The 26,118-nt window shown below is 40.0% G+C and overlaps 1 protein-coding gene across 1 annotated transcript in view; it reads left to right on the top strand.

Annotated features, from left to right (window-relative positions):
• The first annotated feature begins 2,438 nt into the window (after positions 1-2,438).
• Positions 2,439-26,118, top strand: part of lhfpl7 (LHFPL tetraspan subfamily member 7) — a 146,184-nt gene continuing 122,504 nt past the window's right edge. The window contains exon 1 of the mRNA XM_088088673.1: positions 2,439-3,235. Within this exon, the coding sequence (XP_087944799.1) occupies positions 2,855-3,235 (381 nt within the window). The 5' untranslated portion in view covers positions 2,439-2,854. The remainder of the gene's footprint in view (positions 3,236-26,118) is intronic.

The raw sequence follows: 26,118 nt of genomic DNA on the forward strand, positions 1-26,118 counted from the left end.
GTGTTAGGGTCAAATATAAGAAAGATTATTTCTGACATGACAATAAGCACTTTCTGTTTAACAGGCTCAGAAAAATCCACAAATTGTAATGAACATTTCAACTGAAAGGGCACAGAGGTCACATTCAGCAGAGCATTTAAAATTTGGATTATTTTTTAGAGGTCTCATGGTTGAAGGTACCTCTCGCTGTGAAGTATTAATGACAGTAGATCATTTAGAAAAATACAAATAATAATGAAGTAACTTATACAATTGTGTGTATTGCAAGGACAAAATGAGCCCACTACTTCAGCTTATTTGTGTGATAAATATTTATCACTTAAGGGACTGTTCTCTATTTATCAGAGGAGGGGTTTTGCTGGGGTGTGACTTTTTTTTAAATCCTTAATCTAAACATACATTTTGACTTTAGGAAAATACATGACCCTCCCTACACTATACATTAAGATTTTTTTGTTTTTTTTAAAATTATCTTTTGATGTTTTAAAGTGAAAAGTTGAAGAAAAAATGTTGGTGTTAAAAAAAACAAAAACAAAAGAAGAACTTGTTTATGCTAACTTGTTTATGCTAGTTAGTTTGTTAGTTTGTGTTTTTGGCTTAATGTATTTGAGATGTAGAAAATGAGTTTGATATAATGTTTGTCGCACATTTAAATATTTTTGGCAATTTCTTTATTTTAAAAGTTTTGGTGATTTTTAATTTTTTTTAAAAGTTTCCTTTCAATTTTTTTTCCAACAGTTTTGGTAATTTAAAAAAAATAGTGACTTTCTATTCTTTAAACACTTTTGGCAATTTACTTTTTTATTTTTACATTTTTTTTCTCTAAAAATCATGCCTTGCAAACTTGCAGGCATGTTAAAAAAAAAAAAAAAAAAATCGCAAAATGTACAGATTTTGATCACAGCCAGAAGTGTATTGAAATGATCATTTTCCCAAAGTCACTTCGTAGCTTTGGGAAGGGTCAAAGAAAAACCAACCACCCTAAAAGCGACCCCCTTCTCCTCATAAATAACCAACAGTCCCTTGTCTGGGTCGCAAAACGCTGTTTCATTGTTGTTGCAGACTGAGGCTACCTGCGCGTGCAGAGGCAACGCCCACTTCAATCCAGACTGACAGATCCGTCCTGAGCTCTGATTGGCTGAGCTGCTGTATCAGTGTAACAATGAACACAACAATAGTCACTTTTGCTGCACATGATGATACTAAGAAGTATTTGTTTTGCAGATAATATTGATAATTAACTGATATTAAAAAAAATTGATCAATAATTTTATATACTGTTTTTATTACAATTATTTGTCTTCATGTCTTAATGAAAACCGCATTAATGCACATAACGCCGCATTAACGAAGTGCAAAGCGCATTTGAGCCATTTGGACAACAACCTGCGACCAGACGATTTTTGACAAGGTAAAGGAGACATGTGCAAAATACCGGAAGAGTAGGTATTGCCTTCAGAATAAAAGTGTTTTTGTTAATCAATTACGCTTAATAGATTTCTTGCCAAAGGAGTAAAAGTAAATAAATAAATAAATAAAAAGAGTAATAAACTTGATAATAATAATTATAAATCATATTATATTATTAATTATAATAACAAATAAGAATTATATTTATATATATTATTATTATTATTTAAAAAATCTATACAATCAATCAAAGCAGTTACACAGAAAAGTAGCAAATCTTTAAGTTGGAAAAGCTGGAAGCTTAAAATATTTTTGCATGAAAAATTCTGTAAACGATGATCAAAATTGTTTCCAATTAATTTGCCGTCAACTGATTACTTTTTTGTTTCAAATAATCACATCTGATTTTTATATGCTGTTATTGTTTATTGATTGTTTTTTGTATATTATCCTTGTGAAAAACATCAAATAAAATGAGACTAAATAGATTTTCTTCTACTGTAATATTTATAATAATAATAATAATAATAATAATAATAATAATAATAATAATAATAATAATAATAATAATAATAATAGTCACAATCTGAATTAATAACTTTTACTATAATCTTTTGTTTGTAAATGATCATATCTTCTATTTTTGGTATATTAACCTTTCTTAACAATAATAATAATAACAATAATATTCTAAATAATATATTTATATTTTCACTTTGATTTTTTGTTTTAAAATGATCTTCATACGTATTTTGTGTCTTGCTATTGTTAACTTTTTTGTTTTTGTTTGTTTATTTTCTTCTTCCTAAAAAAATGGAAAGATAAAGACATTAGAAAGAAATAAGAAATTGTGTAAATTTAGTATTCTGATGTGGTGACCCTTCACTTTTAATTATTCAAATGTATTCCTTATTTTGGTGTGTCGCGCCTCCTTCCTCAACATTTTAATTTGAAAATCGCGATCGGAAGCTCTCTTCTTTTTAACCCTCGCGCGCTTCCCGCTACCCAGCAGCACTCTGCGAGAGACGCCAAGTGAGGTGCTGTCCGTGTGGAGTCCACAGAGAGGAGCAGAGGACGAGGAGGGACAGCGGCCGTGGGACATGTCCAAACTGTCTGCAGCTCTGAATTAAACACGCTCCTCCTCCACCTGCGCTGGTATGACAACTGCGCGTGCAGTTTTGGGTGTGACAAACATTTCGCGCGCGTCGGTGTGTCACGTTTGGGCATTTCTCCAGCAGACTGAGTGGCGGTGGAGACGCGGATGACTTGACTTTTTACTGCGGCATCACCTCTCCCGTCTGTCCTCCTGCTGATGGACGTTGTCTCGGCGGTTTGTCCGTCCAGAGCAGATGTCCCGGACACACGCATGCAGGCGCGCTGCTGATTGACCTGCTGGTGCTCCTCGGCGAGCTGAAGTTTGCAGTCTTGAAGGCGTGAGCTCCAAATGCAGTCGCTCCTCCTGGGCCGGGAGAAGAAAGAAGAAGAAGCCGGGTTCGGGATCGATCTGGGTCTGTCTCCGGGCTTTGCGCCCCACGCCGCCACCATGTTCAGCTGCGTGGGCTGCTTCTGGGTGCTCCTGTCCTCCGCTCTGGTCGCCGTCTGCAGCTTCAGCTTCATCTCACCTGCCTGGATTGTAAAGGACCAGCTGAGGAACAGCCACCACCAGCAGCACCAGCAGCACCAGCAGCACCAGCACGGCGGCAGCAAGGACTCGGTGAGCTTCGGGTTGCTGTGGCACTGCTCCGAGTCTCTGGACCACATGTACCGCTGCTACACCTTCGGGGGACTGGGCAAATTTGCAGAGATCCCCTCCAGCTCCTGGCAGGTGAGTAAAACAAACACACCCATCACATCCAGCCCAGCTCAGGTGCGGGGCGCAGAGCACGAGGGGCGTCCAGGTGTGAAGATCCAGAGCAGCAGCAAACCTTTTGGGAGCAAAACAAAGATGATTTCATGTCCGATAAATCAAGAAAATTTACACCTGGTTAACCCTTTAAAACCTGGACACACGTCAAGTAAAACGCAAAGGTCACCTGCGTTTAAACCTTTAAACGCAGGTTTGGTTTGTTCTTTGAAAAATGGCTAAAAAGACAACCAGCAATATAATAAGTAAAATAATTTAAAAAAGAATGTGAAAAAAGTCCATAAAACTATATTATAATTGTAATTATTACAATTCGTAGCTATTTTATTAATTTATTTGTTGTGTTGTTTCACAATGTTTTGAGAAATTATTAGAGGATTATAATTTAAAAAATAGTGAAAATGTCAAGAAGATTTTAAAGTTATTAATATCAATTAATATTATGAACTATTTACTACTTATTATACTACTATTAGCCAATATGCTTAGGTTTAAAAGGTTAAAAAAAAGGACTCTTGATTTAAGACCAAAAAGGCAAAGTGCAAAAAAATATGAAAAAAATGACCTGAAAAGTAGTTTTAAAAGAGGCAGAGAAATTATTAGAACACATGATAATAATAAAAAACAAGGAAAAAAAACAGAAAAATATATTTCTAATTTTCACTGTTGTAATTATTGTTAACAACTATCTAATATCTTTATTTATTCATTTTGTTGTTTATTTTACCTTCTTTTCAACTTTTTGTCTATTTTTTGCAAAATTTCAAGTAATTTTCTTCAAGCTATATTACGGAAACAAGGAAGCTTTTTTTTTTTTTTTTTACACTTTCTTGCAGTCATTTTCTTTTTTTTTTACTTTTCATTTCTTTCTTTCTTTTTTTTGCAAATTTTTAGATAATTTTCTTTCTTTCACTTTTTACTAGTTTCTTTTCATTTTTGGGCCATTTCTTATTGAGCTGCTCATCGCCCTCTGTCCATGTTTTTGAAAGAAATCAAGCAAATGTACTAAAGTTGCAAAGGTTAAAGAAAATTTACTCTTGATTGTAGACATTTACTCAAACACGTTGATTTTACATGCATAAAAAGTCATTTTGTTGTAGTTTTAAATACTTGTAAAGCCCTCTCTCATCAGCTGGTATCCACAGGGGTTGATTTGGTTCTTGAGATGTTTTTGGACGTCTGCAGCGACTCACGATGAAGCTCTGCTCGCTCACACGCCGTACGCAGTCATCTCAGTGGCTCCCAGACTCCTCCTGAGTCAACTTTTCAGGATTTGGTGATGATGCAGTCACAAGAAATGATTCATTGATCTGCTTGTGCATCATACAGCGAGCAGCATCTGCAGCCCAGCACGCCGCGCGCACATCAAAGCTGCGAAAAGTGGCTCCGGTTTGGCAGGCTGCTCACCGATCGGGGCTCCCCACCGAGCAGGAATTTCAATTTTCGTCTCTCTTCGTTAAATTGAACCCGGTTAGCGAAATATGCGAGGGGCTGGATCGGACCGCGCTGCTCTCTCCCCGCCTGTGGCGCACGCAGCTGCGCGGTTACACCCACAGACGCAGACGGGGGTGTTTGAGGTCGGTGGGACGATGCGAGGTCCTGGAAGTTTGGAAAATGTTGCTGAGGCGGTGCGTTTTTCAAGCTTGTTAGAGCAGAAACAATCGGCCTTGTTCTTGTAAACTGGGACGTTGATTTTTCATGCAAGTTGTGGGATAATTCCAGGATGTTTGGACCTCCCCAGCCCTGCACCCTCCTGCTCCGCTGCACCACCTCTGGAGTTATGATTTATGCATGAAGGGGAATTAGCATTTGAAAGGGAGATATTAATAAGTGTGTGATTGTAGCTGCAAGTATCTGCAGGGAGGGGAAGAGTGCAACGCCTTGGAGTCTTTTCCAGGATTTGTACGGTCATTAAAAACCTGGAAAAGTCATGGCTTTCTTTTGGAAAACTGAATGTACTCTGAAAGTTTTGGAAAAGTCATAAAATTTTCCTCACAAACCAGCATAGTAGCTGATTTTTTCAATGACTGTTGGCAATGCGACAATCCAAGGATGTTTTTTTGAAAAATTTTTTTTTTTTTTTAAATTAGCAGATTTTGAAGGCATGTTTTATTTAAAAATCACTAAAAAGTTTTAAAGAAAAAACTTATCATCAAAAATATTCTCTTCACCAAAAAAATAAATAAATAATGGGAAAAAAATCATAAATAAAAAACAATAAAACAAAAAACATCACCAAAATGTTTGCCTTAAAAATCACTAAAAAAATTTAAAGAAAGAAACTAACAGCACATTTTTTTTCAAGATCACCACATTTTTTAAAAAGAAAATAAAAATCACCAAAATGTTAATTTTAAAAATCAGGTTTATAAAAAAAAAAAGAAAAAAATGAAAAAAAGAAATAAAATCACCATTTTTATATAAAAATAATAATAATAATCACAAAAAAATTCAAATTAAGAGATTGCTAACATTTTTCAAAGAACTTGAGGCATGTGTACATTATAGTGATGAAAAAGAACATAAGGAGTATCGATGGTCGTTTCAGAGGAGGTTTGGTCTCTAAAATTCGCCTCAGAGTCATAGAAAAGTCGTGTAAATTTCTCGGTAAAGTGTGTACGGACCCTGTTTTTCAGAGGCCGGGAGCTGACAGGACGTCAGAGAGCAAAGTTTGATCTCTGCGTCATCTCACTGAGATTCACACGTTAGCGACCACAGTCGAGTAAACTGAAAAACTGTGACTGAGGCTCATTTGGCTGAAATTGGAGCTCTTTTTGTTGGTCATCCAGACGCCACCGACTCAGTCAGTGGGTCCGGTTATGAGCTCCTCTTCCGGGTTGTTGGTGAGCGTGAGGCTGATGGAAGCTACACGTGTTATTACAGCGGTGAACCCGAGCACGCCATCCTGCTCCCGCAGCCATTAATAAAGGTGAAGGGGCCATTAAGTTTTCATCAGAGCCACTTTATTACTCCGCCACTCCTCGCTGATGTGCACGCCGTTCTGCTGATGCCCTCCATTTTCAACAACTTGTCAACAACTTGCACAGAAACACAAACCTCACAGGCAGCACACACACACACACACACACACACACACACGCACACACACACACACACACCTCAGCAGCCATTAGTCCAGAGATTCCCGACTTGTTTTGCTTTGGAGCCACTTTCGCTAAATGACAGGAGGCCAGGGGCCAATCACAGCAGCCCCATACATGTTTCTATAAATGTAGGATGTTTCATGGATTTTAGGGCATTTTTAGGATCCTAGGACATCTGTGGGATTTAGAACGTTTATAGGATTTGAAGATTTTTTTTAGGATTTTAGGACATTCCTGGGTTTTTAGGATGTTTATTGGATTTTAGAACATTTCTAAGATTTGAGAAGCTTTCTCAGATTTTGGGAAGTTTGTAGGACTTTAGAACGTTTCTAGGATTTTAGGACGTTTCTTGAAATTCAGCATGTTTCCAGGACATTTCTAGGATTTTAGGGCATTTTTAGGTTCGTGGGACATTTGTGGGGTTTAGGACGTTCCTAGGATTTTAGGATGCATTTAAGATTATAGGACATATTTAGGATTTTAGGACGTTTGTTGGATTTTAGAAACATTTATGATGTTTTGAGGATTTAAGGACATTCCTGGGGTTTAAGGATGTTTCTAGGATTTTAAGATGTTTATTGAATTTAGAACATTTCTAAGATTTCAGAAGGTTTCTCGGATTTTGGGACGTTTGTAGGAATTTAGAACGTTCCTAGGATTTTAGGACCTTTTATTGAAATTTAGCATATTTCCAGGATTTTAGGACTTTTCTAGGATTTTAGGACATTTTCACGATCCTGGGACATTTGTGGGATTCGGACATTTCTAGGATTTTAGAATGCTTTTAGGATTATAGGAAATTTTTTGGCTTTTAGGACGTTTATTGGATTTTAGAACATTTCTAAGGTTTCAGAAGGTTTCTTGGATTTTAGGACATTTCCTGAAATTCAGCATAGTTACATGATTTTAGGACTTTTCTAGGACCTTAGGACGTCTCTAGTATTTTAGGCCATTTGTTGGATTTTAGGACATTTCTAGGATTTTAGAATGTTTGTAAGGTTTTAGAACAGTCTCTGATTTTAGGATGTTTCATGGATTTTAGGATCTTTCTTAAATTTTAAGGACATTTCTCGAATTTTAGGACATCTGCAAGATTTTAGGACATTAGGGGCTTATGTGGGACTGCTGTCGGAGATGGGGGGGATCCTCCACTGGCACATTTTGATAAACAAGCTTTATTTTGTTGCTTATTTTTGCACTCTGGCATAGTGGGAATCACTTAGAGAACAGATCGGGGGGCCACCCGGCACACTATCGGGGCCCAGATTTGTCCTGCGGGCCGTAAGTTGAGTATCACTGCATTAGTCCGACTCTGTGTTTGTGTTAGTAGAAGAAGACACCTATCAGTGTGTATCGAGCTCTGCGGTCTCCATCAGAGTGGAAGAGTGTACTCTGAAAAGACGAGATGAGCCCTGCGGATGCTGTGCGAGTGAACCGAGGGGAGGATGAGGACAGGACAGGGAGGAGGAGGAGGAGGAGGAGGGGAGGAGGAGGGAGGAGGAGGGAGGAGTAGGAGGAGGAGGAGGAGGCTCCCTGAGAGGCTGGCCTACTTATGCTGTAGTTTCTCTGGGTTTTTCTGTTGTCACTTCATGTTGTCAAAAGCTTTTGCTTGGACCGCGCTGCTGTCCAGTGCTGCTGGCGCTCAGGAGCACGGAGCGGTGCTGATGGGCCGTCGCCAGGCTGGCAGAGCGGCTGCATCCGTTTAGCCACACACAGACAGACAAACCCCCGAAATGACACGTGAAAGAGGCAAACAAACACAAACGTATGTAGAGTTCATTTCGTATAAGGAAGATGGTCAAGATAAGAAAGATTCAGATTACAGCGTGAGAAAGCTGATTTCTTGCGTCACTTTTGTTTGTTTATTCATTTATTTTTATGTTTTTTGGATGAAGTTGGTGGTGAAGGGTTTGACTTTAATATTGTTTAGAGGTTCACTCTTAAGACGTCTGTTAGGTCTGTGTGTGTTTAAGGTTACCCAAATAAGGTGTTTTTTATCCATATTTATTTGACTTTTCAGGCTTTTGCGTTTCATTAATGTCAAAACTGACAACTTTTAGCTCGTGTTTCCAGTTGGTGTCATTGTTGACGGGTCGACAGATTATCGGCCTGACCGATTATTGGGGCCGATATTCGGCATTTTGCAGATTATCTGTGTCGGCATTTTATTTTAACGAATGGAGCCTCTGGAGATCAGGCGGCAGCGAGAGTTGCACTGTAAAAGCAACGCAACCAATCTGAACCCTGATGGCGTCATCGCTCTGTCGCCATCAACGTGTACATATACGTGTCTGTTTCCAACCTTCGGATCGATTCAATCACGACCTGGAAGTTAACATAAATGCTATTTGCAGGCTGTGAAATGGTCTTTCCTGTAACTCGGCGTAATCCCTGATCCATAAAAGTGTTTTCCAGTCGATCAGTGCGGCGCATTAAGCTCCTTGCAACTGCGAAAGCGATTGAAAACTCTTCTGCATGGTGGTTTTCCACATAAATTATTCCTTGTATTACTTCTGCTTGTTTCTGCTTGTGATTTTTTCCATCAGAGGAGATGCAGAGTGGCGGTGGCGGTGGCGTGCGAGCGCGTTTGGCGTGCATGCACACAGGAGCGTGCAGGAGTCGGAGGAAGTGTGAAAGTGTGTGTGTGTGTGTGTGTGGTGCTGCCAGGTTGAACGTGTCAGTGGGAGAGGTGTACTGTGAGCTGCTGCGAGGTAAAGTGTGAAGGAGGAGGAGGAGGAGGAGGAGGAGGAGGAGGTCGGCTGCCAGAAAACATTTTCACCTTAACATGATAGCAGCTTATGTGCTTCCAGCTGCTTCACAGCACTAAACACCGGAGCTGGATCAGTTTGGCCTCTGTGGTAACCAGCCAACAGCTCACACGAGTGTGTGTGTGTGTGTGTGTGTGTGTGTGTGTGTGTGTGTGTGCGTGTGCGTGTGCGTGCGTGCGTGTGTGTGTACGTGTGCGTGTGCGTGTCCTCTCGACTGTACGTGCTCGCTGGCTCCGTGGCAGCACGTGCGTCCTCGTGCAGTCCGTGCCCGCTGAATGTCAAGGTCGTCCTGTTGCCTAAATGAGTCGTGGCCGAGCTCCAGCGACACTGATTGGAAAATGTCTGTCCTCGTCTCTTGTCCGTCTGCGCCGAAAATGGCAGCACGATGAGATGAGACAGAGGGGGGGGGGTTGACTCCACAGAAATCCTCCGACACACGAGACAAAACAGTCGTCCCGTGTTGTCTTCGTGCCAGGAAGATGAATTATAGACGTTAGCGGAGATGTCTCGGCGTGCCTAATTGCCAGCTACCTATGAAGAACACTTAGCGGAGCAGAAACTCCGCCGCTCTGAATGTCATTTCACCACTCAGTGAGCCAGAACTACTTTTAAGTAGATAGATAACTCATTTAATGGAAATCACTTAGGATTCTTTGGTCTGGCTGCTGCTCAGCTTTTGTCTTCGCCCTCCGTCATTAATATCTCCACGACTTTGGCAGTGAAAGAGCAGGAACAAGGCTTTGTTTGCATTGTTTTGGTTGTGTGTGAGGACGTTGTTTTAGCGGGACCGTCGCAATCATTTTTATGTCTCCGCGTGTTATGAGGAGTTTTTTCAGGTTGTTCTTCCCTCCGTCTGTTTCTTGTGAACGTGATAACTCAAGATATCCTGGAGGGAATTTCTTTAAATTTGGCACAGAGGTTCGCTCGGACTCAGCAACGTACTGATGAGTAAAAATGTACAGAGTCCGTGTCCTCGCCGCAGCGGCTGCGGGTTTGATTGCGGCCCAGGCCCTTTGCTGCATGTCGTCTCACTTTCCTATCAATTAAAGGCATAAAAGCCCAAAAAATAATCTTTAAAAGTCCTAATTTTGGGCTCAGTGGCTAGAGCAGGCGCCCCATATGCTGAGGTTGTGGCCCTTTGCGGCATGTCGCCCCCTCTCACTCGCTCCCCCTCTCAATCTTAAAGCTTCCCTATCTATTAAAGGCACAAAAGCCCGCAAAAATAAGATAAAAAAGCCCTAATTTTACCTGTTACCATGCTGAACCGTAGCAGCATGTTCTTGTCTCTGATCTTGAAGCAATAATCTGCACTTTTTTGGTTGCAGTGCTGTTTATTTACTAAATTTTAGGTTATTGCACGTAAATCCTGCAGTACGTTTTATTTTACGGTCTTAAAAAATACGTGCTGTTTACATTTTGTGAAATTGGTAGTTTATCTCGTGTGTGCACCTTGAACTAATGACTAAGGATAAAATCTGGACCCTGTGGCTGAACCACCGTTATGGACCAAATGATTAATCGAGGAAAAAAAATCAATAGATTAGTCAATGCGCTCGCTGCAGCCGCGGACAGTTTTATTAAATTTCCTGACAGCTCTGACATTGGTTAAGATGTGGAAATGCTGAAAGGAGTGAAAGCAGCGTGGTTGAATATTTCTCTTTAATAACATGTGACATGTGCTGGTATGCAGTCTGTGGACAGCAGGTTACGGAGACTGTCCACTGTGCCGCCTAATAACAGCGTGATGGACAATGTCTGGCCTTTATCTGTCTCAACAACATGAGAGAGAACTGAAGGCTCTTTGCTCTCAGCCGACCGCGGGGGCCGCGGGGCCCACAGGGTCCGTGCACACATTCCCGAGGGAGTCAATGTATTCGCTGACAAATACGGCGGCTCAGCGGGCGAACAGAGGGCCGCGAGACCTCCGCTGAACAGAGACTCGTCCTTGATGCGAGCCGGAGCTGCTCCTCAGATTTACTGTAGCAGTAAAGCGTCTCTCTCCTTTCATGCTGATGGGAACCTCTGCGGCGAAAGCCATTTGTGTGGAAGTGTGTCCGCCTGTGAGACACGATGTTATGAGCTCTAATGCACATGTTGTATTCCCGCCTCGCCCCGCGGGGAGTCCACTGCCCAAAGAAAGACACGGGAGACAAAAGGAGGACTCGTCTGGCTGCTTTCTGCCGTCGACCTCATTCTGTTTGTATTTGTTTTGCTTTGGGGCCACTTTTGCAAAATGACAGGAAGCCAGGGGCCAGTTGTTTATGGGAGTTTAGGACATTTCTGGGGTTCAAGGACGTTTCTAGGATTTCAGGAGGTTTATAGGATTTTAGGGGGTTTCTAGCATTGCAGGACATTTTTGGGGGATTTCAGGGCAGTTTCTAGGATTTTAGGAGCTTTCTGGGTTCGGTGATTTCTTGGATTTTAGGACATTTGTAAGGTTTTAGGTTTTGTTTAGGATTTAAGGAGGTTTCTAGGTTTGTAGAAAATTGCTCAGATTTTAGGATGCTTCTTGGACTTTCGAAAGTTTCTTGGATTTTTGGACAGTTCTTGGATCTTTGAAGGTTTCTAGGATTTTAAGACATTTCTAGGATTTTAGGACGTTTCTAGGATTTCAGGAGGTTTCTGGGTTTGTTGATTTCTTGGATTTTAGGACATATCTCTGATTTTCGGATGTTTCTTGAAATTTTGAAAGTTTCTAGAATATTAAGACATTTCTAGGATTTTTGGATGATTTGGGGATGTGAGGTTTATAGGATTTGGGTTTTTAGGTGATTTCTTGGATTTGTAAGGTTTTAGGATGTGTCTAGGATTTAAGAAAGTTTCTAGGTTGGTAGAAAATTGCTCAAATTTAAGGATATTTCTTATATTTTAGAAAGTTTCTCGGATTTCAGGAGGTTTCTAGGATTTTAGGAGCCTTCTGGGTTTGGTGATTTCTTGGATTTTAGGACGGTTCTCTGATTTTAGGATGCTTCTTGGACTTTCAAAAGTTTCTAGGATTTTAAGACATTTCTAGGATTTTAGGACGTTTCTGGGTTTTTAGGTGATTTCTTGGATTTTAGGACATTTGCAAGATTTTAAGATTTTCTAGGTTTGCAGAAGATGCTCAGATATTAGGATATTTCTTGGATTTTAGGAAGTTTCTAGAATTTTAAGAGGTTTCTAGGATTTTAGCTAGCTTTTTTAAAAATTTTTTTATTTTAGAACGTTTCTAGAATTTTAGGAAGTTTTTTTGTATTTTAGGATATTACTAGCATACTAGGGCATTTCTGTGTTTTTTTTTGTATTTTAAGGATTTTAGGAAGTTTCTTGGATTTTAGGACATTTTGAGGATTTTAGGACATTGGGGTCTGAGCTAGGACCTCTGTTGGGGGTTTGAGGGATCCTCCACTGACACATTTGTGATAAACAAGCTCTATTTTGATGCTGTTTTATGCTCTCTGCCACTTTATGTATACTAAAAGTACAAAAACAATTCTCAGTGTGAATCACTTTATTTTTGTTGTGAATTAGAAAATGGTTGGGGAGCCGGCCGGCACCATATCGGGGCACACTTTTAGCCCGCGGGCCGTGAGTTGAGTATCACTTGTTTAGAGCATTGTGTAACGTGCTCTCTGCAGATACGCCCTCGCTACACACACGAGTATGACTAGACAGAGAGATGTGAACACACTTTTACACAGCGAGATGAAAAGAGACACATAAAAAAAACCCTCTCTCACCCGTCAGAGTGTGATCAAAAGAGACGTTGATGGGATGTACAGCGGCTGTCCGTGTCAGCACTGATGCAGTAATTAGGGGATCAGGGAGGGCACGCTGAGGGACATTAGAAGAGAGGAGAAAGATGTGTTTTCAATAAAAAAATATAAAAAAACAGATTGTCAATGCAAAAACGAGCCACTCAGACGCAGCAAACCGCCCCCGTATCCACACTCTGAGCCGATATCATAAAAGGAGCTCCGCCTGTGATGTTTTGGCTACCAGCTCCAGTCCATTTCCCGCTCTGCTCCCCCCTGACCTTTCGCCCGGCCTCTCGTCGTCCGTGCACCACTTACCTCTCGTGTGTGTGAAAGGAGAGAACGTGGGGAGGTCAAGAGTCGCGTTTTACTACCATCTTCTTCCGCCGAGTTGTTTTTCAGGTGGCTGCTTCGGAGCAGAGCTACACATCATCTTTTTCTGCTTTACGAGACAAACATATCCCCGGCTGCAGGCTCGGACTAATATAAATTAGTTTTGTATTCGCTTGTCTGTTCACCTATACCGAGCGCATAAATAGACCCGTTGCAGGAACTTCAGCGTGCTGGAACGAGAGATAGATGTTTGGTCCTTTGACAGCAAGTCTTGCGTGAAATGTGGTGTGCTGACTTATTATCATACTGCGCATGTTTACTTCAAGGCCACCGTGTGACCGGCGACATAATTAATGGCGGGCGGTGTGTATACACAGGAGCGTTTTACAATGATAGATTTGGGGATGAATGGGCCATTTGGATGGCGTCCTGATTCTGGTGTTTACTCCGTCACAAGCCACAATGTGCTTTTCTCTTGTTTGAGCTAAAGACCGCTGTAAAGCTGCAGCGTGTTTATTGCCATGTAATGCAATTTGACGTCAGTAACTGTTGGACGTGTGTAATGGCGTGCTGATGAGTCCGGATGGTGTTTGATGCTGTTTTTTTGTTTTCTGCCTCTGATGTGAGCAGTTTGGGGGATTCATCAATACTTTGCTGGTTGTCTATGGAAGGCACTTACAGGACCAAACTAGCGACTCTGCGTTTATTAAGCCATTAACTGCAAATGGCGAACATTATACACGAACGCTCACCTTTCCTGAAAGCACGTGATGAGTCTCCACATTGATTTTCTACCACTCAGGCAGCTGCTGGCTTCAGTGGACGTCAACACACAATGAAAATCAACACACAGAGACTCACTTTAGAAAAGTAGTGTACTTGTGATGAGCTGCCTTTATTTAAGTCGGGCTCATAAAACTGAAAATTTAGTTGACACCAAAACCTGTGAAATTCCACAGTTCTTGATACCCAGTTTGATACCACGATAAAAAACAAACAAAAAAAATGTATATATAGTTGTGATAAAGATACTATGAAAAATGGGAACCTAAGGGGCAAACAGGACTTAAGGGCGTTTTTTTAGGATTTTGGGTCATTTTTAAGAGTTTAGGATGGTCTAGGAATTTAGCAAGTTTCTAGGACTTCAGGACATTTCAGGGGTTTAAGGACGTTTTCAGAATTTGAGGACATTTCCAGTCTTTGAGCATGTTTCTAGGATTTAAGGACAACTGTAGGACTTGAGGACATTTTCAGAATTTTAGGACATTTCTCAGACTTTTAGGACATTTCTAAGACTTTAGGATTTTAGCACATTTCTTGGATGTTTCGAGGATTTTATCAAGTTTCTGTGATTTCAGGACATTTTTAGGATTTGAGGACTTTCCTAGATTTGTACCATGTTTCTAGAATTTTAGGGAGTTTCTAGAATTTTAGGATATTTCTAAGTGTTTAGGATGTTCATAGGATTTTTAGGACACTTCTGAGACTTTGGGATGTTTCTAGGATTTTAGCAAGTAAGAACGATTTTCAGACATTTCAAGGGTTTAGAAAAGTATTGTACTTATGAGTTTTAGGATTTGAGGACATTTCAAGTCTTTGAGCATGTTTCTAGAATTTTCAGTCGAATCTAAGATTTTAGGACTTTTATAGGATTTTAGGATGTTCCTCAGATTTTTAAGACATTTCTAAGACTTAAGGATGCTTCAAGGATTTTAGCACATTTCTTGGATGTTTCTAGGATTTTAACAAGTTTCTGTGATTTCAGGACGTTTGTAGGATTTTAGGACATTTTTAGGATTTTAATACTTTTCTAGCTCTGTAGCATGTTTCTAGGACTTTTGGACATTTCTAGAATTTTAGGATAATTCTGTGACTCTAAGACTTTTCTGTAGGATTTTAGCGAGTTTGAGACATTTCAAGGGTTTGAAAAGTTTACAGGATTTTCAGATGTGTCTAGGATTGTTGGGTGTTTTTTAGGACTTTTGGATTCATCTCAGATTTTCGGATGTTTCTAGAATTCTAGGACGTTACTAAGATTTTCTGACGTTTCTAGGATTGTAAGACATCAGGGTCTCAGCTAGGACTTCTGTCTGGGGGTGCGGGGATCCTCTAATGGCACTTTTTTGATAATTGAGCCCTATTTTGACTCTGTGTTATGCACTCTGGCACCTTATGTATACTAAAAGTACAAAATAATTCCCAGTGTGAATAACTTTATGATTACTGTGAATTGGAAAATGGTTTGGTGGCCACCCTGCACCCTATCAGGGGCCAGATTTGGCCCATGGGTTGTATGTTTGGTATTCTTGGTTTAGGGTCTACTTCTGCTCTGTATTTTCGGGTTTCCTTCTTCCAGTCTGGTGTCGCAGATTTGGTCACAAATCCCTGCTTGTGAGATTTTGGGGGCGTGTGTTGATGGGCGGAGGGGGTCAAGAGGTCAGCGCTGCACGCGGGAGAGGAATTGAAAGTGCACGGGAACAGCTGTCCAGATGATGGATCGAACAGGTGGCCTGGGGAAAGATGAGGAGGAGGAGGAGGAAGATGTTGATCTGCATTTTATGCCCATCTCGGTGAAGCCGAGAGGAAATCAGTCTGGCCGAGGAGCAGAAGGATTTATGATCTCATCAGCGTTGATGGATGGACGCTACCTGCAGCGTGTGATCATTTTCTGCTGCTTTTTATATCTGATATTTGACACGCTCGCAAAAACACTCGCTGTGATGAAAACCAGCGATGGTCAAAAGTGTGATATACTCCGGCGGCAAAGGTTTATTCAAATATTGGCTGAGCTCCCAGCGGCGGCAAAACGTGTCGACGGTGTGAGCGTTTATCTCTGGTATGAATTATACTCTTTGCTTTGGTGATATTTAAGAGCCTCTGATCAGCAGTTCCCAGGTAGACACAGCGAGCTGTCTGACTGATAGGAGGAGGGGGGGCGAGGGGGGGCGGCATAACAGAGCGCCGTTTCCTCCAGCGGGGGAAACGGCTGAGTCAGCGAGCTCCGGGAGGCCGCCGTCCATTTGTTAAGCGGCTGTCACTTCCACTGCCTTCACTGTGGATCCTGCGGGTAGTTTATGTATTGATTTAACAGGGAGCCTTTCTCCATTTTTTAACATAAATGATGGCTCTCTTGGCTCGATGCACCGGAGCCGGCCGCCATCAGTAGTCAAAGCACAGGTAAGAGAGCTCGGGGTAACAGCAGAAACGCTTTAATACGGTAAATCTGCCCTCAGCTTCACATCTTAAAGCCGACATCCTGTCCCGAAAAGAAGCTAGTGAGAGGAAGAGATGGTGGTTTGATGGCATCAGCCGTGTTTTTTGTGATATTCCAGCGCGTCTGGATACAGTTTTTACTGCTCCACTTTTCAGCGCCTCACAAATCCGGCAACATCAAAACAGAAAGCTCCTGGGATCCCGCCAAGCTCCCAAAACATAACTTGTACGCTGAATCCCGGAGCGAGTCGAGCAGCTTCAGAGGAGAAAATCCACAAGTCCCATGTGTGTAGATTTACCAGTGCTCCATAAAGGGAAAATGTCACCGAATTTCTGCTTTGAAACAACTCGAATGAGACAGTTTCGACATGTCAGACATTGAAAAATTAGCCGTTGGTTTGGACGCGAGTATCCAGTGAACATTTGCTGAGATTTTCTGATCTTTCTGAGTCGACTAGCAAAGTTTATTACAATTTATTGCAATAATATATCGATTCTTTGGACAACGATACGATATCTGCAGTGTTGGGTGGGGGTGTGCTATATATCGTTCACGATGTTATCGGTATAATTTTTAATATAATAAGGTAAATTAATATGCTGATGACAGCAATTTTTAGACTTGTTGACATCATGGCGTCACACCACTAAATAAACTGCAGCAACACGAGTGTCTCAGAGCGACATTGCTAACTGCCAGCAGATGTGTAATACTTCATTTCGTTGTAACGTAACATGATTTTTGTTTTTATTTTATAAGAGTATTTATATTTCTACAGCGTTACTGATGTTGTGAACCAACTAAAGAAATGAGAGATATTTTTTTGTTCAGTTTTTACTGAATATTTGAACGCAAACTTCACATGTTGACACAGTTATAACACTTATCTGGCTGTTATTTTAAATTTTACAGTAATAATCAGACTTTGATCCATTGTTGAAACTGAGCAGCTGGTGTTGCCGTAGTGAGAAATAAGTGTGAAATGTCTTGTTTTTGGAGTAGTTTAACTCTTAATGGTGCTGTTTAGGTGTGTTTTGCACACATATTTGCACATTTTTTGTTTTTTATCGCCCTTTTTACTCTTTTTGGCTTTTTTTGTTTGTTTTTGTGTTCTCTTTACGCACTGCACATATTTTTATATTTATTATTATTATTTTATTCTATGTTAATTGCCTTCCTTTGTGTGTGTATATATATATATATATATAATATATATATATTTACATTACTTGCCCTTTTTAACGAATATTTCATTCAGTCGCTGCTCTCTCTCGAGATTGAAATCAGTATTTTCTGTTCTATTCTATTACATATATGTGCTTTATCTGTATTTTCCTCCCGAATCCAAAATATGTCCACACTGCTGATTTATTCCAGAGTTATCCTCGCTGTAATTTTGTCAGCTGTGGGCGACACAGAATCTCAAAATAAAGCTGTATCCTAAATATGATGATATGATATATGATACGGATCGATAATTTCGGTTACATCGGATTGTTGATGATTGAATCGATATATCGATACAGATCGACAGATTGTTGAAACCCTTTTATGCACAGAAACAATATTCAGCAGATGTTGTATGAATGGACATCATCATCATCTAATGCTGTTGGTTTTGAATCCAAAAAATAAAACCCATTTGTTTCTCACTAAAAACAGTCAAAGGGGGAGAAAATATTCCTCAATAAAAAGTTAATTTCCGGCTCTGCAACAGCGAAGAGTTTTCCGCTGTGCTAATGTGCAGCTCCACAGAGAGGCTGAATGAAAGCGAAAGATGAATGTGGGCGCGCCCAGTAGGGCCCGGGTAAAAGCAGGCGCATAATAAAGTGATTTGGATGCAAGTCAATTTGTACATCAGTGTAACATCTCTGATTAAAATCTGCATTTTCCATTAAAAGACTGTTTGTGCTTATAAATGCAGCTTCTTCCCAAAGGCCAGAGGAATAATATTCCTGCGTTTTGTTTTTGTTCCCATTAGTGGGCCAGTAAATAATGACTTTAATAAAAGCAGCAGCTCCCACAGCTGACCGATATTCCTTTAAAGCTTCCTTATGACCTAAAACTGTGAAAAGATTCAATGAGAGGAACCGAAAGCATATTAACAGATTTTTCCTGCATTGTTTTGTTGATCTGAACTTAAACATATCAAATGTGCTGGTGTGTCCTTACAGTGTTTGTCCTCCACTGTGACTGAACGGTTGAAGTAATGATAATAATTAACTTTATTTGTATAGCACCTTTCATATAAGAAGTGCAGCCCACTGTGCGTTACCAGAAAGACATTAAATGCACCTTTAAGTGCTTCACATCAAAACACATAAAAGACAAAAAGACATCATAAAACCTGCATGTAAAAATAAAATAAAAACAGAACAAAAACACAGAATGCATCTTCAAAAGGATAAAATCCAGCTCATTATACTAGTAAAAGTAAGATTAAAATGAGGATAAAAATTTAGTGCACAGTACGGTAAGCATAAAAAGTATATTAAGAGTATATAAAATGCATAAAATCAAGTAAAAATCCAGCATCTTAAAGATGTGCAGCAGAATCAGAGTTCGTTAAAGGTTGAAGTGAAGAGGTACGTTTTTAGTTTTCTTTTAAAAATATTTAGCGAGGCGGCTTCTCTGGTATTTATCGGCAGCGTGTTTCAGAGCTTTAACGGATAAACAGTTTTCTTTTGCCTGTTTTTGGGAACGTCCAATAAAGCAGCTGCAGATGATCGCAGTGTTCGTGAAGGCGAGTGAGAAACGAGAGTTAGCGATGAAATTTGGTCCATTGAAGGCTGTGTACGTGAGGAGGACCCTAAAATCAATCCTAAAAGTTACACGAAGCGAACACTGATGTTTCTCTGTTTAACAGCCGAGCTGCAGAGTTTTGGATCGGCTGAAGTCTCTCAGTGGATTTTTCAGTAACCCGGTAAAAAGTGCGTTACAGTAATTGAGTCGGCTTGAAACAAAATCATGAATCTGTTTTCTGCATCTTTTTGGTGTATAAACGGCCGTACTTTAGCTGTGTTTCTAGGGCGAAGTGAACGTGTCAGCGCAGAGTTTTTACCCAAAGTTGGACATTTTTAGGCACCCTAAAAAAAAGCATCCTGCTCGGCACAGAAAAGACACCCAGTCAATTCTTTTTCAATTGTTTTTTGCAATTTAGACATTTCTCAGGATCTTTTTAACCTTTTGAAACCTGAGCAAAATGTTTTCTTTGAAAAACTTGGTAAGAAGGCGATGAGTAACTGGAACAGAAATGGCCCCAAAAATTAACAAGAAATTATGAAAAAGTTACAATTGGTGCAGAAAAGGGAAAATAGGCCAAAAGAAAATGACCTTAAGTTCTAAAAAAAGAAAGTATTTTTTCTGTGACATGACTTTAAATGTACAATTAAAGATTTATGTATTTCTCCTATTTTTGATAGTATCTAATATTCTCCCCGCAGCTAATTTTCAAGTCAATTTCATCTCACCTTTTACTTTTTTGCAATTTGCTGGACATTTCTTGCCTTTTTCACATGTTTTCATCAGAAATCAAATTAATTTTACCAGATTTCAGAGTCATAAATGCACATGTGACAGGCATACAACAAAATGATCCAGCGTCTTAAGAGTTGAATAAATGTTTTGCTCGGTTTTTAGGGGCCGAACGCGCCGCTGAAGTGGTCAGCTGTGTAAACAGGATCTTAAATTCATTTCATTGTTTTTATATTTGAATTCTGGTTAAAAAAGCTCATTTAATGACAGAAGACGAGCTGAACTCACGTATGATTTATTCATGTTCGCCCAGTAAGGCATCAAGAAATCACCAAAATGAGTTTAATTAGTGACGGACGGCGTAATGATCAGCTGTCATCGTGTTGGATGAAGCAGCTCAGCGGCGCGTGTGTTGTCCGGTTACATCATTCATTCATCATTCACCTTCAGCCCTGCAGGCCAGACTCAGGGCTCCTTAACATGCAACAGATGCTCTTTCTGATACTGATGCAACCGCGATCCAGACCCGGTAACACACTTTATTTATCAGCCTGAGGAGATCTACTCGTCTCCCGTCTCTGACTTATTTAACAGCAGGCGGAGTCGCAGAGCTCCATCCTGAGATAAAACCAGAGGTGCGACTCTCAAACTCAATATATTGGTTCGATTATTCGAACATTTCTAACCTTCGCCCCACATGTTCGTTGGCGGAAGTTTGCGGTAATGTGAGAGCAGCGTGGAGCAGTCTGAGATGAAGCAGAGTGGCGGAGGCAGATATAGTAGCGTTTCCAGTCGCTACAGTACAGTAATGCATGAATTATGAAATGTGCACTTGGGAGCAGCCGTAGTGCAGATCATGCATAAATGCAAGAGCAAGCTGGGCCGAGTTTTTTTGAGGGTGTGAGAGCTGAAGGACGGCCGCCGCTGGAGCCCGCACGCTCTCCGAAACTTCAGGTGGAGGACGCCTAAAGCCCTGATCAAATTTAAACATCTGCACACAGACTCTTTAAACTGAGGGGGGAGGTGTATGAAAATGTCAGTGTGCAGGAGCTATTAATATAACATCTGAATGCTGAAAAAAATCAAGAGTAAAATACCTCATTTTCCGGCAAACTCACAAGTCATCTGGGAATACTCATCCGGCTCAAACTGGATTGTTGAAAGTAGCTCACTCTTTGGAAGACGCTCTCCTCCTCCAGTGATTGGCTGAATTATTTTCACACAGCCTAATTAATTTTCAGACGCTTCGAGCTCTTTTAAACATGTAATATAGTTTATTAATCCTAACATTCCTGTAATGTAATAAACAGATAAACGTACGAAAGTACAGGATGTCTGACAGCTGGTGTTCAAATGAGGCTTAATTAATCTGCGTTTTACTTTTTACTTCAGATAAAAGTGATCCTGGTGCAGTTTTTTTTCATTTATTTAAGCACATTTGTTAAAAAGTTGCATTTTCACACACAACTAAAAGTCACGAGGCAAAAATGTATTTTTCACGTGACTCATGGGAACAACATACTGTACATTAATAAAGATATGAAGATGATGTGATTATTTCCAGGATTTTACTGTAATATTTTACAATAAATTACTGTAAATATGATGCAGTAACTTACTGTGAAAGTTATGCAGCTAGTAGTAGCCAGTTAATTATTGTAAGTGTACAGTCAAATATTTTACAGTGTATCTATATCACTGAATCATTTTTACACTTATGTATTGTGAAATATTACAATTAAATCCTGTAAAATCTCATCTTTGTATGGACTTCACAGTCTCATTTTTAAAGTGATTTTGAAATATTACAGTTAATTCCAGCAAAATCCTGGAAATAATTGTATCATAATATAATAATAATAATAATAATAATAATAGATTAAAATAAAACAAGAAGAAATAATAAAGATAATAAGAATATTAACCAAATAAAATAATAAAAAAGTAATAATAATAGTGTGGTTATAGTATGTGCCAAAAGAGCATGAATGGTTGTTGTTCTCCAAAGATGATTTTTATGAGAGATAACAAACCCCTCTTCATTCTGCACTTTCACTTTTTGCACTTTTTTGAGGTGTCCTGCTAAAATATTGCAGGACATAGCAACATTTTCTAAGAAAGTTTTCTTCATTTGTTCCATTATCTTTTCTTTATATATCTTTCTCAGCAGCACCGGGGTCTTTTGATCTCAGGTGCATTAGAGATTCATAATTATACAAGTAATTTGTGTCAGCTGTGAATAGATGTTTTTCCCGTTTGTTCGACACAGTTAATACAACAGAGTTTTTTTGTGTGCGATCTGCGTTTGCTGTTTTGGAAAAAACGCTGTGAAAAATGTGTGAAAGCAAAAAAAAAAGTGTTGACATGTTTGCAGGAGACGCTGCTGTTGTGCTAAGAAGGTGACGATGAAGAAGCCAGTTTTATTGAGCGCGTCTGTACTGTACTTTGTTCTTTTCATCCGGAAAATTTGGCTCTTTGAACACAGTCACAGAATTGATTTGCAGATCTTGGATGAAGTTTCCATCGGCGACTGTTACTTTGGAAATAAAAGGCAGCTTGAGCGCAGAGTAAAAAGAGACGTTTGGTGCACGACTGATAAAGTTCCTCTAAATGAGCCTTTGAGGTGATGATTATGAGCCTGCTGAACTCATGATCCTCCTGTACGCTTCGAAATATTTATATTCAAGAAGTTTAGCTCACTGTAAAGTTTTGCCCCGACGGGCGAGTTGCTTCTCAGCGAACCATCACCGAGCAATATCGTTACAATCTGTTCACGTTGGCTTTAAGTTGTGCAGGGATTTAGATATTTGGGTATAGAGGGATTAGACCGTCAACCTGGCGGAGTTTAGCAGCGGAAACAACAAAACCGGGATTAAAACAAGCGATTATCTGCTCAGATTAAGAGCAGTTTGACTCAACAATGAGCCTTACGACTTACCGTAGACCAGTGGTTCATGGACATGTGGCCAGAAATCGTTTATCGTGACGTTTATATGTACCTGATTTTGACGCCGGGAAAATACACATTGCAAAGCCTGAAGGTAAACAACAGCCATGCATTTATTGCGATGCGGTAGAGCTCGGCGTTATGGCGTAAAAATAAAATCTCCATTTTTTTCACGCCAAACTTTCCTCTTAAAATGAAATTAACGAAGGCAAACGGAGAAATGTGGAAGGATTCAAGGAAGCATTTCAAACGTTAAACAGGAGACGCCATCTTTATTCGCCCTCGTGTATAAAATCTCCGAATTTTGTACAAATGTTGCATAAGAAGTACCGTTCACGATGTAGTCTCCAGACTGAGATATTGTACTTTAACCTCTGCTGCAACACTTTGTTTTACTGTTTCTGTTACCACGAAGGGCTTTTGTGTACCTGTTTAAGCGCCAAGCAGCTAGAATACAGCGTTAGTATTATTATCGGGTTTGCGTAGGAGGTGTGACGCTTTTTATTATAAAGACTTGAGCCACACATTCAGTTTCGGGAGGATCAGGTCTCCAGATGGGTCCTCACTGTATGTGGGCTGCAGTGTGATGGCGTGTTTCTTTTTTCCACTTTAAAAAGGCAGAGTGCTCCTCCCTCCTCTCCCCCTCAGCTTCTCCACGTTTCTCTCGCTCTCCTGCAGCGCCGCGTGTTTTCATGTAAAAACATCAACCGTCATTTCTGAATCGGGCCTCTTTTGTGCACCAGTTTAACGCTCCGCTGTTTGTTGGGATGCCAAACGTACGTTTGTACTAATGAGCAAACGCGCTGATTAACAGTTATCTCTCTGAATTTATTCACTTCGGTCCAAATTTCAACACAACGCTTCTCATCCGTTTCTTATTAGCATCTGCTTTCAAAGCCAAGACACAAAACAAGACAAATTCCTCGGCTGCTGTCTTTTGAAGACACTCGGGGAGGAGGAGGAGGAGGGTCCGACTCACAAGTATCAGTTGCGCTATAATTCAATTACAGCGTCTATTGAGGGAGCGGAGAAAGGAGAAACTTCGCCCGGGGTTCCTCTCCTCTTTTGACTACCCATCAGCCCCTCAGCAGCAGCAGCAGCAGCCTGTTACAGGAGCTGAACAGAAACCCGTGTGCCGGCTCTGAGGATGTCATCATTAAACCAGTGTGAGCGACCCGCTCATTTCAAACCCGCTATCTGATCCCCTCTGTCTGATCTGATGCGCCTTTGTGATCTATTATGAACGAGAGCGCGAGAAGAGGCCGAATTAAGAAGAAGTTTCTGCTTAGATGCAGTTTTTTTTCCCAACCTGTGTTTCCCCCCTCCACCTCTGCCCCCCCTCTCCAGGACTTCAGCTCCCGTTTAATTGAGAGCAGAGAGACGGAGAAAAGACGCCCCGCAGCGACACGATGACTCTGATGTGATGCTGTAGTTTGTAGCAGGAGACGTAACGTCTGAACACTGCTGGAGTTTAGTTACATAAGCTGCTCGCGTGGTAGCTGGTTTCAGTTAACGCGCAGAGGTCCAGCGGTCATGGAACACCTGGAAAAGTCATGGAATTTGTGAAAAATCATTGAAAGTATTAGAAGTCATTGATTTTTTTTTTATTGTAACTAAGAAATTGTTACAGACGGGTGTTTCTAGGATTTGAGGACATGGGGGGGCTTAAGCCTGGACATCGATGTAGACATCACCAAAAATTTTTCAAGAAAAAAAATTAAAAAGCACCAAAAAGTACAAACAAAGTTTTTTAAAATCACCAAAAAAATTTAAAAGGATAAAAAAAGACAAAAAGTTGACTTCCAAACATGTAGGCATGTTTTATTTTTTAATTATTTATTATTATTTTTGGCAATTTCTTTCCTTTTTTTTGTTGTGATTTTTTTTTTACTTGGCACTTTAAAAAAAACAACAAAAAAATGTTTTGTTGGGTTTTTTTGATATTTTGGTGATTTTTTTCTTCGTATTTATTTTTCGATAAATATTTTTCATTATTTTAGTTGATTTTCTTTAAAATTTATTGCAGATCAATTATTCTCTGAAAATTTTAGCTTTTTTTTCTTTTAAAATGTTTTCATGATTTTTAAAGAAAACACCTACTGAACCAGCAGGCCTGGAAGAAATGTAAAAACATCAAATATCATTGGATTTTTTTAATTTCTGACGTTCCTTGGACACATGTGGGACAAACATCTTGGAAAACCCTTTTATGACTTTATACTTCTCATCGTTTTAAATTACAGCCGTGGTTCAGGCTCAATGATAGCTCCGGATGGAGCGTATTTACAGGCAGGTAGCACCCAGCACCACCAGATGGACACCTGATCAGTCGTCATACAGTTCTTGATGAGCCCGTAAAGGGAACCCCTCGTCATTATCAGTAAATCCAGCTGATTCACTCGTTACTGTTTAAATTTTCATTGTGTTTCTCTTGATGTGAATCACTGCAGGGCTGCAGTATTTCATGTTTTTTTTGAGGTAAAGAGAAGTATTTTTCTCAGAGCGCCTAAAATAGAAGCTTTCATGTGCGTCCTATAGCCCTCCATCGCAACAGTCTCATACATGAGTCATTGTCGGCTCCACCTGAGGGTTTCATAAAGACGATTCTCCTTTGGGACGAAACCAGCGTGCATCTATTTCCTCTTCCTGCTCCGTGAAACTGGAGCTGTGGTTTATGCCTCTCTCCGGCAGCTCGGGGACCAGAGGCTCACTGAAGTTTTTTTGGCAGGCTGGCAGCTACCTGAGGCAGTTTTATATTCATACAACTTCTGTTCACAGACCGAAATAAATCTTCTTCTAAACGTCTTTTTGAAAACACAATAGAACATATCGGCTTTTACTGAGCGAAAACCTCCAGTAATTCATCTCTGGTGTAATCTTTGGTTTCGTTTTTGCTTTTTTTAGTTTTGGAAACATTTAGGCTGCAATTTAGAGAAGTGATGAGCAATTTATTACATGCAATATTATTTAAGAAAATATCAGCATGTCCTCATAAACACTGGGTTATTATTATCAGCTGTCTTTTATTAGTCTTTTGGGGAAATTGCAAAAGCTGAAATATGCTGAAAATCACAAATAAAACTTGATACAGAAGAAAATGACAACAAAGTGAGAAAAGACTGAGGTTATAAAGACATTTGAAGTCAAATAATCTGCACATAAAGTCCTAATTAAATAATTTGAAACCTGAGTAAAATGGCTTGATTTCTCTTAAAAACATGGAAAAAAGTAATGAGCAACTTCAGAAGAAATGACCTAAAAATTAGCAAA

The sequence above is a fragment of the Plectropomus leopardus genome, chromosome 15 (assembly GCF_026936395.1).
Source record: "Plectropomus leopardus strain MGB_pleo_1.0 chromosome 15, ASM2693639v1, whole genome shotgun sequence".
Taxonomy (NCBI): Eukaryota; Metazoa; Chordata; class Actinopteri; order Perciformes; family Serranidae; genus Plectropomus; species Plectropomus leopardus.